The 15,676-nt window shown below is 35.1% G+C and overlaps 2 protein-coding genes across 4 annotated transcripts; both read right to left on the reverse strand.

Moving 5' to 3' along the window:
- Positions 1 to 257: 257 nt before the first annotated feature.
- Positions 258 to 6,432, reverse strand: LOC148913224 (neural cell adhesion molecule 2-like). Of its 2 annotated transcripts, XM_089025694.1 has the most exons (14): positions 6,280 to 6,432; positions 5,377 to 5,730; positions 4,906 to 5,175; positions 4,307 to 4,579; positions 3,653 to 3,904; positions 3,292 to 3,570; positions 2,892 to 3,158; positions 2,576 to 2,687; positions 2,352 to 2,488; positions 2,215 to 2,250; positions 1,685 to 1,783; positions 1,324 to 1,351; positions 1,120 to 1,162; positions 258 to 990 (listed from the first exon to the last, which is right to left on the reverse strand). In XM_089025694.1, exons 1-14 carry the CDS (start codon positions 6,401 to 6,403, stop codon positions 643 to 645), a joined length of 2,622 nt encoding a protein of 873 aa, XP_088881820.1. In that variant the 5' UTR covers positions 6,404 to 6,432; the 3' UTR covers positions 258 to 642. The 2 variants fall into 2 exon arrangements, with proteins under 2 accessions (XP_088881820.1, XP_088881819.1); XM_089025693.1 differs by having other exon boundaries at positions 2,352 to 2,687.
- A 1,211-nt stretch (positions 6,433 to 7,643) lies between these two features.
- On the reverse strand, positions 7,644 to 13,345 carry LOC148913225 (neural cell adhesion molecule 1-like). 2 transcript variants are annotated; one of them, XM_089025704.1, is made up of 11 exons: positions 12,923 to 13,345; positions 12,188 to 12,457; positions 11,431 to 11,703; positions 10,784 to 11,035; positions 10,415 to 10,693; positions 10,022 to 10,288; positions 9,278 to 9,613; positions 8,615 to 8,867; positions 8,157 to 8,184; positions 7,943 to 7,982; positions 7,644 to 7,844 (listed from the first exon to the last, which is right to left on the reverse strand). In XM_089025704.1, exons 2-8 carry the CDS (start codon positions 12,339 to 12,341, stop codon positions 8,824 to 8,826), a joined length of 1,605 nt encoding a protein of 534 aa, XP_088881830.1. In that variant the 5' UTR covers positions 12,342 to 12,457; positions 12,923 to 13,345; the 3' UTR covers positions 7,644 to 7,844; positions 7,943 to 7,982; positions 8,157 to 8,184; positions 8,615 to 8,823. The 2 variants fall into 2 exon arrangements, with proteins under 2 accessions (XP_088881830.1, XP_088881829.1); XM_089025703.1 differs by lacking the exon at positions 12,923 to 13,345 and having other exon boundaries at positions 12,188 to 12,555.
- Positions 13,346 to 15,676: the final 2,331 nt, after the last annotated feature.

Genomic DNA, 15,676 nt, shown 5'->3' on the forward strand with positions numbered 1-15,676 from the left:
GACGAAGATGAGACGTTTAGTGGGCGGAACCTCACTTTTCAGGTTTCTATGTTTATCTGTGAAATACCTATGGAATTGCAAACTACAACTTCTTGTTAGTGTCAAATTCGTATTTATTCTCTCCTTTTAGGAATTACCGAAGATCAAAGAAATAAGTACTGATCAAGGGAATGACAGGTGCTTTGAAAAGAGGCATAGGGAACTACTAAGGGTGGATCCAGCTAAAATTTTATGTGGGAGGGGGGGGGGGGGCTAATTGAGTTTAGGAGGGGGCTAGTTTCTTCCCTCAACACAACGGAAAACAATAAAAAGCATCTAATTCTTCAGTTTTGTTTTGCTTTGTTTTTCTGCCGATGAGGTGCTTCCCCTTTGCCCCCCTCCTGGATCCGCCTTTGTTCCTCTTTGCTAAGAGAAATTCGTACATCTAGAAATTGTAGAAATCTTATTTGCTGACCAGTATATTTCACCAATGGGAAGCAAGATGTTCATTCATTTGCTCTCAGTGAATTAATCACCACGTGATTACTGAGCTGCAAAGGGCCTATCGTATGTAATTCGAAGCATATATCACTGTAAACCTTTAGGTTTTGGCAAAGACTAAAAAGAGTAGGTTTTTGTCAATACTGAATATTCCCAATCTCATCATTTTATGGCAGATTCGCTGCTATTGGTCTGCAGGGATTGATAAAGAGAGTTTTGGTCCTTAATATTCAGTGGTTCATACGGGTGTTGCTCTCTATCATTATCATGCTGTATACAGGAATCCACAGATCTTGTACGAAGGGGTTCGTACACCGGTCTATGTGTCCCTTTAAAAGAAGTGTTTGGCAACAGATTGAGCTCCTGATAATTACTGGTTTCATCAGAAGAGCAGGCTTCCTTGGGATTTGACTCCTGAATGGTTTCATATTCTGGTCCAGTTTGGACAGGTTGCTGTACAGGCGATGCGTTTGGTACTGACGTCGTCTTGTCTTCCAGTTCAAAGTCGTTCTAAGCAATATAAGAAAGCAAATGAATAAATGAATAACTTCATACAAATTAGAAAAATAAAATGGAGGTTTGGGGGGGGGGGGGGGGGGTTCAAACAACTTTTAAACTTTTTATTAAAAAATGACTTACTTCATAACTTCCTCCAGCAGTATCTTTCTTCGACGCTATTTTCCTTGATATGCAGGGAAAAATTTATGATCAATATATTTCTACATAGCCTTAAAAAAACGTGTCAAAAACGCTGTTTTGCTGCATTGACGCCAACAGCTAACAAGCTATTTAAGTATAATAACATCGCATGCAATGTTTTTTCGTTTCAAGACATGAACTTACCTCTTTTGGCATCGATTTTTGTTTCGACCTAAAAAACATATTTAAAAGAATTGTTAAAACGTCAGCACTGGTAAAAGCCTGATTTCTATTTCACACATCAAACCAAAGATACCATCCATGTAATTGCATTGATCATTTTGCCATGGAAAATCGCGCTATAGAAATAATAAAATTATTAATTTAATTAAATTAATTAGTAAGATTAATTTAATCAATTTAATTAAATTAATTAATAAGATTAATTAAATTAAATTAATTAATAAGATTAATTTAATTTAATTAATTAATAATATTAATTTAATTAATTTAATTAAATTATTAATTGTCGTCATTGTAATAGCGTAATAACTTAGCAACTTACTGTTCAGTTGTATTCTTCTTCTGAGATAAAGAAACTGAAGCACATTAAAACAAAGAGAGAGAACAAGGAAAGCAATGATGACTCCAAGAAATATAGAACCTGGTAGATAGAGTAGATATGATCAATAAGCACAAAAGCAAACAAGGCATTTTTGATACATGACAATAAATGATGGCTAATGATAAAAGCAAACAATTCCAATGTTTACTTTGTTGATATTTTAGTTGCGTTGCGCAAAAGAAATAAAGCATTTGACTTGTACTTAGAAGAGTCTTCGAACATGGGAATACATTTCCTTAAAGTACAATAAAAGCAGAAGTCTGGCAAACGAATTCAGCTTAATTGTGTATAACCTCGTTTCTATTGTTATTTATTTATTTATTTATTTATTTTTTATTTTTTGTTTGTTTGTTTGTTAATGTTTTATTTGGAACCAAGGCAAGTGTATATCACGGGCGAAGTGCAAATATAGATTAAACAAATGCAGTTATGTTACAGTTATTTACTATGCTTGCATCTCTTATACGTACTTGCTTTTGATTCATCTTCTGAGGATGTCTTGATTGCTAGTAGTACAAAAAGAAAGGAAGGGAGAGGTAGAAAGAAAGAGATACTATGATATATATATAACTCTATTAATTATAAATTGGTATTTCCTCATACAGACCATTAGTAGCCATTGCCTTGTCTGCTGTAGTATTTATAGTCTTGGCACTTCCTTCATCCCTCACACTTTCTCCATATTTGTTCCATGCAGTTACCATAAACATGTATGTTTTACCATAAGCAATGTTCTTTGTTATCCTATACACAAGTCGATTTGGATGCTTGAGGTCATAATATTTTATCCACTCAGCTCTCCTTGTCACTTCCTTCATGTAGATTATGTACCTTGTTATGTTGCAACCATTGTCATCCGGCTCTTCCCATCTCAAAACGACTGAGAGTTTGGATTCTGTGGCTTCGAGAAGAGCTGCAAGCAGCTCTGGGACTGCTGGTTTACCTTAACATAAGAAAACGTATGTTCAGAGCCATCGAATGACAACACCAAACGTGGTAGATTTACATGCAATTTAATAAATATTAATGGCATACGATATTATTGCAGTAAAAGAGATGACATTTCAGGTAAGAGAGATTTTTGCGTCCAGGAAGCCTCTAGTTGACTAAAATCACCTTATCACCTTATGGACATATATAGATTTACCTATTTTCCTTGTTCTTACAACTTTTGCAGCTAGTACTCCATACCCAACAGCATTCTGTGAGTACACTTTGACCGTGTATTGTGTGTTTGCTTTCAGTCTTGTTATAACAGCATGGGTGTTCACTGTGATCACTGGGGACTTGGTACTGACTTCCAGTAAGTAACCAGTAACAGGACTTCCACCGTTATCGGCAGGTCTGGTCCATCTTACAGTTATGGATGATGCTTCTTCATTGTCTATCGTTATGGTAACAGGACCTGGGGGAACTGCATGAGTGATATATATGTAGTTTACTAAGCAACAGCGGTAACTAGAACATATCCTTACAGACGTTTTTAAAGTAAATTCCTGACTAATCCATTTGAAAGTAAGCCGTATGCTTAGTATATTTATACTTACACAGTTGAGTAACATTGATAACATGTTCAGCACTTCCCAGGATGTTTGTTGCCCGACACTTGTACTGTCCATAGTCCCCTTGGTCAGCAGTTGTCATCACTGTTACCTCACTACCCCCAGGTACAAAATTGACACCTGTATTGATCTGCTGATTTGTTGGTTTGTACCATGATATCCGTGGTGAAGGTAAACCAGTTGTAAGACATCTGAGACGAATACTGTTACCATTCCAAGTTTTTGAAGCTAGAGAAGACGCTGAAGTCTTTATCGCTGGTTTGTCTGAAGAACGCCAGTCGAGGAAAATAGTATTTAAAAAAATAATGACCTTATTGAATTGAAAAGCCTAAAGTATGTCACTTACACTGTACGGTAACGTGTATAATGACCATTGCTTCTCTTCCTATCCCGTTACCAGCTGTACACATGTATGCCCCTGCATGTGATCTTCTGACTGTCGGGATGTTGTAGACATTCCCATTGTGGACAGATCCTGTTGGTGTCTTCCATTTCACGGTTGGTGGTGGGTTTCCATCTGCATCACACTTCATACTCAGGGAGTCGCTCTCGTTCACCGTTCTATTTAGAAGCTTGTCATGAATAATTGAAGCCTGGTCTGTAAGTATTGAATAATATGCATATATTACAATAATGAAGAAAAAACTAAAGATAACCAATCATAAATGTATACCTATTGTGTGGAGTACGCAGAAGTGTAAATCAAGAGTTGCAAATACAATGTTTAGTTCTATAGTTTAAGAGTAGTCAACGTCTTTTCTGATGATATCAATATGTTGCATGCATTTTCAAAGTATACATTTTTAACTCCCATTTTATGGGTGCTAAAAACATACAACAGATTTAACTCAAACGTATCCGTATCAAAAGATACATTGAGGACAACTAAACTGAAATTCAGTTTAATTCCAAGGGCTTTCGCCCGGAATAACCTCGTTCCCAAGCACTATAACTTATCTATATTCTATGTCTTCATGAAATTCAGTTTAGTCATACTTACATTTTACTATCACAGTTGCGGTTGCATTGTCAATGTGTTCCATGCTGTCATAAGTGTTCTTTGCTGTACATATGTACTTGCCAGCGTCTGTTTTGATAGCATCAGGTATTCTAAGTGTTCCCCAAGATACTGTGTGACCAGCTTTGATGAAACCATCGGCCTTCGTCCATGATATAGATGGTGGTGGATAACCATCTGCTGTACAGCTGAGTACGATCACGTGACCTTGTTTAATTGTAACACTTCGAGGAGTAATACTGCTTTGAGGAGGATCTACGATTAACAATTAAAGATGTTTATATATTATATGTCTGTTTTTAAAATTAGCTTCCTTTAGTAAGATCAATAATGTTTGCTTTTGTTAGGTGTGCAGTGTTTGTTCCTATTTGGTTTAGCTTAGAATAACTAATTATGTAAAATATTGTTACTAAATACATAATCTTATTTTACAAAACAAACAAAATGTAAAAATAAAATGACATAACAAATATAACAAAGCAAGTGACCGTATAAAATAAGTGGAAAAATATATAAACAACCATAAAATGGGAATTTATGGTCATTCTTTAGCAACAACACATTAGGTTTATAACACTTACAATAAACAGACACACCAGTCTGTGCAGTGACTGGATTCTCATTTGGGTTGTTGCTGGCCTGACACTCATACGTCCCATTTTGGTCTCTTCTAATGTTCGATATCCTCAGCGTAGCACTTCCTGTTCCTGTACCCTTGATTACATAGGGTACTTTTTGTATCCACGTAATAAGAGGCGTTGGTGGACCAATAGCGATACAAGGTATCCTTAAATCCTGACCTTCAGTTATGCTTTGTGTTTGAGGTGGTTTTGCATGAAACGTGGGATTTACTATATATGAAATTTAGTCAGAAAAGTGGATATAAAGCTGTAGTTACTTTTCATCAAAATAAACAATATATTTATCCATCCATCTGTCTACCTTTTTGTCAAACCTGGCAGTTAGCCAGCCACTCCAGCACAATCAGTCCATTCCCTTTCTTTGTTATTGATGTCACGCAAAAATGACCATGTTTCTAAGTACATACTTACCAGCCACAACAAGAATCATTTTATATGTAGTGTGAATAACTCCTTCTAGGATGCTAACAACATATTCATCGGCATCACCGATTGTAAGGTTCGTTATCTTGAACCAAGCACGACCAGCAGTCAAGTTTCCAACGTAATGAACCCGCCCTTTATATTTAGATGCAGCTGGGGTATCCAAGTCACTGCTAAGGATAGGAACGTTTGTAAATCTATTGATGTAAATGAGCTGTGGTTTTATCATACCGTTCTTTTCAAATCCCCATCTGACTTCGTCAATGCTTTCTCTGGATCTGTTCCACATGAAAACGACGTCTTGACCAACGTTTTTTATAAGAGGGTTTGTACCACCAAGTACTAGATTGCCAAAAAATATTAAGAAACAAAAATAACAATCAGACAAGCAAATTGTTTTTTTATATATATATTAAGGAGCAATACTCCTGGCTTTATAGTCATAATCATTTGCATGAGAATTAAAAAATCCAAATGGCCTTAACATGCACGTGTATACTTGATAAAGTATTGCCTGCAAACATGAGTTCCATTCACTGGTATCCCAGCGAAGGCTTATATGATGACCACTTATGGCGAAGCTAAAAAGCATAAATTAAATAATGGCAGGATACATTAATTGGAGTTTTCTTGGACTACGCAAAATCACTACGAGCTAAAACACCTACTGGAATAAATAAAATAGATGAAAGCCTTGGTATACTTCAGGTAATATTTTCAAAATTTCAAATATACACTGGTTCAAGATGCACTAATCACGCTACTATTGGACAATGATTGAAGCCTTGTAATAGCAAAAACGGATCGATAATGAAATGTTTGCTCATTTTCCTTTGTTAAATGAAAATCAAAAATTTTGGAAATTACATTTATACAACGAAAGTGACTTACCTCCAGGCGGAAGTACAAATAACATAGCGAGGACACAAAGGGAGCAAATATGAATAGTTCCCACTTGGTAAATATTCATAATTATCTTGTAAATATGAGAAGATTCTATAAAGCAGGTTTTCATGCAAAACACCTTCAGAAGATAAATTTAGAAGTGAGGCATTTTGTTTGCTTCAGAGCGAGGAGTTCTTTCTGCTGATGATGAATTGGCTGTGGTTGACCTTTTATTCTTGACTACAATAATAAGTAGACAAATGCTAAAGCAAATACGAAATCGATAGGATTAAGTTATTACTGGACCTTTGCTATTGCGCATCCAATTAGCGCTTGTCCTTTTTGAGGACTATATTTCATAAGAAAGCAAAATCAACAACAAAGTCATTCCAATAGGGAATGTGCACTAGCACAAATCGCTAGTACAAACCAGGATGGGAAACCGAGTACTACACAAATTAGAACAAAGAAATTAATAGAATTATCAATAATAATAATAATGATGATAATAATAATAATCTTATATTTTCTTTGGTTGAAATACATACTGTTTCATTGGAAATGTCGGAGGCAAAAAGTTCAGAGGAATTTTTAAAGGAACTGAAAAGTACTTGGTTTCCCATCATACTTTATGCTGGAGATTCGTGCTCATGCACATTAGCTTTTTCCCATTACACAACTTGAAACCAGTCACGCGCCAACAAGAACATGTGATATACTTAAACATTTTAAAATACTTAAATATTCTTTGTGTTATGTCTCGCGTCGTTTATTATCACGGCGAACCTTTATTTATTTTCATAATATTCAAAGCTCAAATGACCTCGTTTTTCATAGATCTTATAATTTCTCAAATCAAGGTCAACTATTCATTGATCCAAGAGGTTGGGGGTTGCCAAGATTGTGTGCCAAGAAAATACTGTTGAACATTACCGTGTGTTGTGTTATGACTTCCATATTTGTTTATCATAGTAATTGAAGTATTTGGAAAGGAAATGATTACCATTTTTATTTCTTTAACGATGATATAAGAAAGACAGGATACACAATTATAATAATTACTTTTGACAACAGGTAACCTAAACATGCATGTCCAGATGAGTGAGTAGAAGTATAGGTTTGATTAAAACCTAAGTTGTATCTGAATCCGTAAAGCATTGCAAAGAGAGCAGTTGTTCTTAGAAATTATTGTTTTTTTTTAGAGCTCGACTTTATATGACAGACTCCGTGGTATTAGATTGCAGGGATTGATAGGTGTTGTTTTGGTTTCTAATGTTCAGGGGTTCATATGAGTGTTGCTCATTATCATTATGATGCTGCATTCTGGGTTCCACAGATCTTGTACCAAGGGGCTCGTACAATGGCCCATATGTCCCTTGAATAGACGTGATTGGCAACAAATTGAGTTCCTGATAATTACTGGATTCATTAGATTGGATGGCTTTAATGGGATTCGTATTTTCAACTGTTGGTTGGATGATTTCATATTCTGGTGCAGTTTGGACAGGCATTTGTGCACGTGATGCTGTGACTGTTGCTGTTACCTGATCTTCCGAAAATTCAAGGTCGTTCTAGAAAATCGAATATGAAAAAATTAAATACTGTAGTATTTTAAAAGGTGTGGCATGGAATGCGCAAGAACGTTAACAGAAATACAAAGGCGACTTACATCATGACTTTCCTCAACATCAGCTTTCTTCTTTGATTTTCTAGATAAGCGAAGACAGTAATATTAATGCAGTTTTACACTCATAACACAATTAGCAAACCCCAAACAACAATACAATAAACATGTGAATATATATATTATTCCTTCCCTCCCGGCCCTCTCATCGACTAACAATTTATTGTAACACACTTATTTATTCACTATCAGATTTTACCTCTTTTGCGTTTGGCTCTCTTTTTTGGCTAAAAAACAAGGGATAAAAAAATGTACATTTATGAGGTTCGAGAAAATAAACATATATTGGGAGCTATCCAAGGGCGGATCCATGGGAGAGGTCCTGGGGTCCTGACACCCCCTTTCTCAACCTTACGATATATTACAAATAATCTTAATACTGTAATATCCCGTTATAAACTGAAAGTCGTGACCAGTATATGCAAGTCTATAAATCGAAAGTCACATGTATACAAATATTAACACAAATTGAAAAGTCTATATGATGCATGTATAAATTGATATGGCATTAAACGTGACGTCACATATTGAATGTTGGTTTAGGACCCCGTGTCGAAAAAATATTCTACATCCGCCCTTGGCATCGTAAGCATTCTGTGAAAAGTCTAGGTTCAAAATCAATTTATAAACGATATGATGATTCTATATCAAACGTACTTCTTAGTTGGTTGACTCTTCTCCTTAAATACACAATTTGTAGTAGGTTGAAACCAAGAGATAGAACAAGGATGCTAATAATGACTCCCAGGAGTGTAGAAGATAAGAAGAAATTAAGAAAGGTTACAAATGGCTAAAAAGGAAAACCCCTATTAGCACTTTTTATTGATTTAAGTTGTATTTTTTTCCATGTAGAAAATGACTTTCTGTTACTTACAATATTTTGCTCCTTCTTCGGTACAGAAACTCATTACTATTACAAGAGAGAACATAAAATAATTGTAATTTTAAAAAGACTACAGCAAAAATAAAGCGGAACTCTTTTATCTCTGTTATTCATATTTTCAAAATTGTAACACACTTTACATTCAAGGGAGACCGAATAATATATACAGAAACAAAGCATTACTACGCAACAGCTAAACTACATCCACTAATTAATTATGTATACTTTTTCTATATAAATGATAGTAACGAATATTCTTATCATTAAATCCCCTGAAGAGTGAAGCAAATCACGAAACAGGCTTGTCGGGAAAAATGTTGTCTTGACTTTTTCTTCTCAAACAAATATATATATATATATATTTATTTATTTATAAATACGGAATTATCTATTTTAGATTTGATTTTAATTATGTGTTTTTGTTTTCTCATACAGACCATTAGTAGAAGTTGGTTTGTCTGCTGTAGTATTAACAGTCTTGGTACTTCCATCATCCTTCACACTTTCTCCATATTTGTTCCATGCAGTAACCATAAACATGTATGTTTTTCCATAAACAATGTTATCTGTTACTCTATAGCCATCTTGATGTGGATCGTTGACGTCTTCATATTTTATCCAATCAGCTTTATGTTTCACTTCTTTGATATAGATGGTATAGCGCGTTATGTTGCTACCATTGTCATCTGGTTTTGTCCACCTCAAGACGACTGAGAGCTTGGAGTCTTTCTGAGTGAGAAGAGCTGCTAACAGATGTGGGATTGAAGGCTTGCCTACGATAATATTAACAAATGAAAATTAATACATTTAAGGTTAATGGCAATACATTTGATAGTCATTATTTTGGGACTGTATTACCTATCAGTTGATGTGCTGGTTTCTTTTTATTTAAGAAATAAAAATAACGTAGAAGTTCAGTTACTGAGTTTTTTTATGTCTTCTCTTTTTCGTTGCCGTCTCGACTTTTCACTTGGAATCCTCTTCTTGGAGTCTCGCATTTTTTGTAAAAATCTATCGTTTAACGAATCCTAACGAATTCTAGAAATAAGCTTCACGTGGTCTCAAAAAGTTTTGCTTTGAAAATTCGGCACCCCTAACATGTAATTTGGTAATATGAGTGACAAGTACAATTAGCATTTATTAATTTTGTTCACTTTTAATAGCTTCATATGGATATATACCTATTATCTTCGTTCTGATGGCTTTTGGTATTACCGCACCGTACCCGACAACATTCTTGGCATACACTTTGACCGTGTACTGTGTGTTTGCTTTCAGTCCTGTTATAACAGCTTGGGTATTCACTGTGATCACTGGGGGCTTGGTACTGACTTCCAGTAAGTAACCAGTGACGGGACTTCCACCATCGTCAGTAGGATCAGTCCAGTTGACAGTTACGGATGATGCTTCTACCTCGATTATTAATGTAGTAACAAGACCTGGAGGAACTAGAAGAAAAACACCATTTTTTTTGAAGATGTACTCAAACTGCTCGACTAGTCACAACATGAAAAAAATCATTAACGAGACGTCTCTATATCATAACCTTATCATATCCTTTTCGATTAACTTACATAGTTGAGTAACATTTATGAAGTGTTCATCACTTCCCAGGATGTTTGTTGCTCCACACTTGTACTGTCCATAGTCCCCTTGGTCAGCAGTTGTCATCACTGTTACCTCACTACCCCCGGGTACAATGTTGACACCTGTAGTGATCTGTTGATTTGTTGGTTTGTACCATGATATCCGTGGTGCAGGTAAACCAGTTGCAAAGCATTTAAGAAGAACACTGTTACCATTCCAAGACAATGAATTGAGAGAAGACATTGAAAACGTTATCGCTGGTTTGTCTGAAAAACACCAATTCAGGAAAATTGCATTTTGAGATCAAAATTTAATAATGTTATTAAATGGACAAGGCTAGACGTGATATTGCTTACACTGCACAGTTACTTGTATGCTGGCCATTGCATCTCTCCCTATCCCGTTACTAGCTGTACACGTGTATGTCCCTGTATGTGATCTGCTGACTGACGGGATGTTGTAGACATTCCCAGTGTGGACAGATCCTGTTGGTGTCTTCCATTTGATGGTTGGTGGTGGGTAACCATCTGTATCACACTTTATACTCAGGGAGTCGCTCTCATTAATTGCTTCATTTTTGAACCTGTCATGGATGATTGAAGGTTGGTCTGCCATGATTGAAGCACGTACATGTATTATAATAAACAAAAAATATATAACAAAATGAATGCCTTTTTAGTAAAATGTGAAGTGGGAGTAAAATTTTGATTTATCAATAGTTTAACCTCAGCAAAAATTAATTAAATATTATATGCTGGTATGCGTGTTGCGTATGAGCATGTAGTGGATTGGTATATTGGAACGTTACCACTACATAGATATTCGCAAACGGTGGGGATAATAATAATAGTTTATTAAATCTAATGTTAGAGTATAAACGGAATTACAAGAAGGGTGCTAAAAAAAAAAACCCAACCTATCTCTCTCCGCTTTCCCAAAGAGATATCGCTTCATCGAATGTATAATGTGATTGCTGAATAATTTGTTCATTAATTTCACCTACATTTAACTACAACAGTGGCAGTTGCATTGTCAGTGTGTACCATGGTGTCATAGGTGTTCTTTGCTGTACATATGTACTTGCCAGCATCTGTTTTGATAGCATCAGGTATTCTAAGTGTTCCCCCAGCTATTGTGTGACCATCTTTGATGACACCATCAACTTTTGTCCATGATATGGACGGTGGTGGATAACCATCTGCTGTACAGCTGATTAAGATTTCATCACCTTGTACAATTGTAATATTTAGAAGAGTAACGAAGCTTTGGGGAGTATCTGTAATTTACACACAAAAAATCATGTAAGAAAAAAGAAAAGATTCTCAAGGAAGTGAACCAAAATATTGATATAATGGTGTTGCTTTTTGGCCTAATTTTTTCGGTCCCGCTATTACATTTGTTTGCATTCTTTGGTTCTAAAATATGAAAGTTCAAATAGTGTTGGTAATAGGACTAGATTCAGTCCAATTCGGAATTTTTTGGATGAAGAAAAATTCCTAGCCCTTCAAAATTGGATGAGGCAGTAGAAAAATTAGACATACATAAGAAGTAACTTCATGACTGGCCACGCCAATTAATTTTCGAATATTTCAGTACTTATAAATCATTCATTTAATCACTATTTATTTATTTATTCTATATTGTAAGAGCATTGAAATATTATGTAATGCGCTAGAATAAAATTATTAATTATTATTAGTGGGATTTTACCCCCGTCCTTTTTTAAACATTTCTTTCCAGTATGCGACTTTTATACTTACAGTATACAGCGACTATAGTTTGTACAGTGACCGGTCTCTCATTTGGGTTGTTCCTGGCCTGACACTCATACGTCCCATTCTGGTCTCTTCTAATGTTTGCTATCCTCAGTGTAGCACTTCCTGTTCCTGTACTCATGATTACGTCACCTACCATCTGCACCCACGTGATATTTGGTGTTGGTGGACCAATAGCATTACAAGGTAGTATTAACTCTTGGCCTTCTGCTATTTTTTTCGTTGCAGGTGGAATCGGGTTAAACTGAGGAGGAACTATGAGGGCGTTATTCATTCCTTCTTATTGTAAGTTGTTTTGTTGCGCCAAATTACTTTCACAGTTCGCAAATAATCTAATTAAGCTTGTTTATTTGCAACTCCTAACATAAAAAGCTAAATTACGCTGGATATGAAAACCGTTATGCCATCAATATTAACTCAAATACCAAGTAAATGAATATGTGTGAACTACGCATATGAAGCAATTTAGGGAAATTCCTCCATTCATTCCTTCATGGGACCATTGGTCAACATTAAATATATATTATCTCATGTTATTTTAAGAGCCTCATAATATTATTATTCACGAATTTTCATATCATATGTAAAATATGTACATGTAATACTGTATTCATTACACATTTAGATCAATAGCAATATTTGCCGTATCGTTTGCTGACCGTGACGTGGTCAATGTATCTATTTTCGGCCTAGCTGTCAAAAATTATTTTGAATACTTACCTGCAACCGTCACATATGTTGAGTATTTCAATGCATTAGTATGTCCTTGTTCTCCTATTGCTGCAACATAATGGTTCGTATCTTGGATTGTCAGGTTTGTTATTTTGAACCAAGCATGTCCTGCACTTAAATCACCAACCCAACTTACTCTTCCTTTATAACTTACAGCAATGGTATTTAAATGAGCTTGCAATACTGGACCACTTGTTCGAATGCTTATGTATATAAACTGTGGTTTGATATCCCCGTCGCTTTCAAGCACGCCCCATTCTACTGATAAGATACTATTGCCATTTGTGGTGTTCCACAAGAAGACGACATCTTCTTTAACATTTCTTATGGAATTGCGAGGAGCTATGACGCTGGAAATCACTGCGGAATATATGGTACAAGTTGTTCAAATTTATTTAGTTATCATTAGCAATCAATATCCTATATCGCGTCGGATCGATAGCTTAGATATGAGGTTTATCACTAAGGAATTAAAAGAACTTTGGATAAAAAGGCTTCCATATATGATCACTCTTCAATAAAAGCTAATCTTTCTATATATCATTTCTTGAACGTATGGTGTATTTATTGAGATAAATTGTCGCATATTGAAATAATGTTAATATATAATATAGTGTTAATATAGAATGCAACGACCCGTTTTCGCTGATTCGTCTAGAGCTACAATGTATCATTTAGTTCACAAATCGTTTACAATACAAAATCATATTATCTGCTTCGAAAGAAAGAATAGCCCTGAGCATTACAGAATACCATTACAAGATTAACCTTACCTTCAGGAGGAAGTAAAAGAAATATACTAAGAAAATATAGACTGTAAATGAAAATAACTTGCGCATCGGTAATTTTCATAGCTTTTCTGGCAGCTTGCAAGTTTTTCTTAAAATACATATACTTTCTTCTTTATAACTTCCAAAATATAAACCTAGTAGGGAGCCAAACCGCTTCAGAGCTAGAAGTTGTTTTTGCTGATGTTCAGCTATGGTTGACCTTTTATGCTTGATCACTTCATATAGGCTACTTGTAACGCAAGCAAAAAGGATGGGTCACATGAAGGTATCCCAAATGGGCACAGCTAACCCAAATGTACATAGGTAACACAAATGTACATAGGTAACCCATTTTGCCTTAAGTATTATCATGATTGCTCGCCGCATTTAAAATGACATCGCTGTGTATTAAAATAAAGTTGGCAACGGTTATTCGAGGAAATTTTTTTGTGCGTTAAATCGAGGTAAACTACTTACTATTGTTCAAGTCTTGGTTGCTGGGTGTCACTTAAAATATCTCATTGTACAAAAAAGTTAAATACAAGAATTTGCAAATCATACCCGTTATTCTATAGATGGCTTCTAGTATGAACTCCATTGTCACGTGCCATCAAGTCAAGTTTTTTGAAAATAAAGTTTAAAAGCAGGTAGGCTCAAAAATAGTTTTCACTTGAAGGTAGCCAGCTTTAGTAGTCAATTTTTCCACTATTTAATATTTGAAACACTTCTATATAGCCTTTAAGAATATTAGGTGGTATGATTTTGCCTGCCTGACTGCCTTCCTGCCTGTCTGGTATTACACTTGATATTACAATTATTATTTACATTATGCACTTGGTATTACACTTGCATTACGCTTATTATACTTGGTATTACGCTTATCATAATTATTTTTGTAATTTTATTTATTACCTGTAACGATGAGTCTTGCGCTTGAAGATATGAAAGCTACCGGATTTCTTAAGGCAAGAATGCAATGATACGTTCCATCGTCTTCCAAAGTTATGTTGGAGATGATTAAATTTGCTGTGGACTGTTTACTTACTCTAGTAGGATTCAGATATCTAACTGGACAATCTGGTGCAATAGTCCACTTCCAAGGTGGGCTAGCTCTTTTCCAGTCATAAGCAATCTGTGTTTGAGAAACACTAGCACTCTTGAAGTACCATGTTGGTGAATAGGTACCAAACTGAGTGTCCCTTTGACTATATAAATTGCTTTGTATCTCCCATTCAAACCGGGCTGTTTTACCTGCTTGTATATAAAGCACACTTGGAGGAATTTTGGAGTAATAAGGCGATACATTACTGAATGCTGAAATATATATAAATAGGAAAATATTTAATATTCTAAGTAATAATACAAAATGTACAATTCCTACTTCTCCTAACACTATTTTTTATCTTCTAAAATGTGCTAATTTCCGCGAGTTTTATACACTGACATAACTCGTGCAGATAGAACATCTTTGTCTTTCTATTTTCTTCTTTAATCAGCGATATTGAGAAGCAAGCGGAAAAAAAACTATAAAAATAGGCCAGGAGCGACTTCGTTATTACTAGCAGATTCAGATCAGTCACACAATTACGCAAAATCGAAACATTATGTGGCTTGGTTTAAGTAATGCGAAGATATTAAATCAACCTCACGTCACATGACTTAGAATCACAGGTATCCCAAATTTGCCAAAAGCATTTCCCAATGAAGATGTAGCTCAAAGCTATTTAGTATTTAAACAATTTTGAGTACTGGACTCTAACTAAACAAAGTTGCCACATTCTTAATTTGCATGATTAGTTCACTATGTTTTAAATATTTAATCGAAACTGACAAAAAATCAATGGAAGAAACGTAAAGCTTAATTATATCTGAGTGTTAATTCAACTACAGGTTGTGATATTTTGATTCGCAGGAAATCGATCGCAGAGATTAAAAATGACTTACCTACATGAGGAAATAAAAGCAATAAAAT

This window comes from Actinia tenebrosa, unplaced genomic scaffold (genome assembly GCF_029948245.1).
Source record: "Actinia tenebrosa isolate PJP-AT-01 unplaced genomic scaffold, QUT_ActTen_1.0 PGA_scaffold0__85_contigs__length_37466705, whole genome shotgun sequence".
Lineage (NCBI taxonomy): Eukaryota > Metazoa > Cnidaria > Anthozoa > Actiniaria > Actiniidae > Actinia > Actinia tenebrosa.

What these genes read in the sequence shown, in the direction of transcription:
- LOC148913224 (XM_089025693.1), bottom strand. Translation starts at nt 6,403, where the DNA reads ATGAAAACCTGCTTTATAGAATCTTCTCATATTTACAAGATAATTATG. An exon ending in ATTTGTACTTCCGCCTGGAG is followed by an intron (nt 5,731 to 6,279) that starts GTAAGTCACTTT and finishes TTGGCAATCTAG; the next exon opens with TACTTGGTGGTACAAACCCT. An exon ending in GACTGGTGTGTCTGTTTATT is followed by an intron (nt 4,580 to 4,905) that starts GTAAGTGTTATA and finishes TGTTAATCGTAG; the next exon opens with ATCCTCCTCAAAGCAGTATT.
- LOC148913225 (XM_089025703.1), bottom strand. Translation starts at nt 12,476, where the DNA reads ATGAATAACGCCCTCATAGTTCCTCCTCAGTTTAACCCGATTCCACCT. An exon ending in CATAAATGTTACTCAACTAT is followed by an intron (nt 10,289 to 10,414) that starts GTAAGTTAATCG and finishes TTTTTCTTCTAG; the next exon opens with TTCCTCCAGGTCTTGTTACT. An exon ending in CATCAGAACGAAGATAATAG is followed by an intron (nt 9,614 to 10,021) that starts GTATATATCCAT and finishes ATATTATCGTAG; the next exon opens with GCAAGCCTTCAATCCCACAT.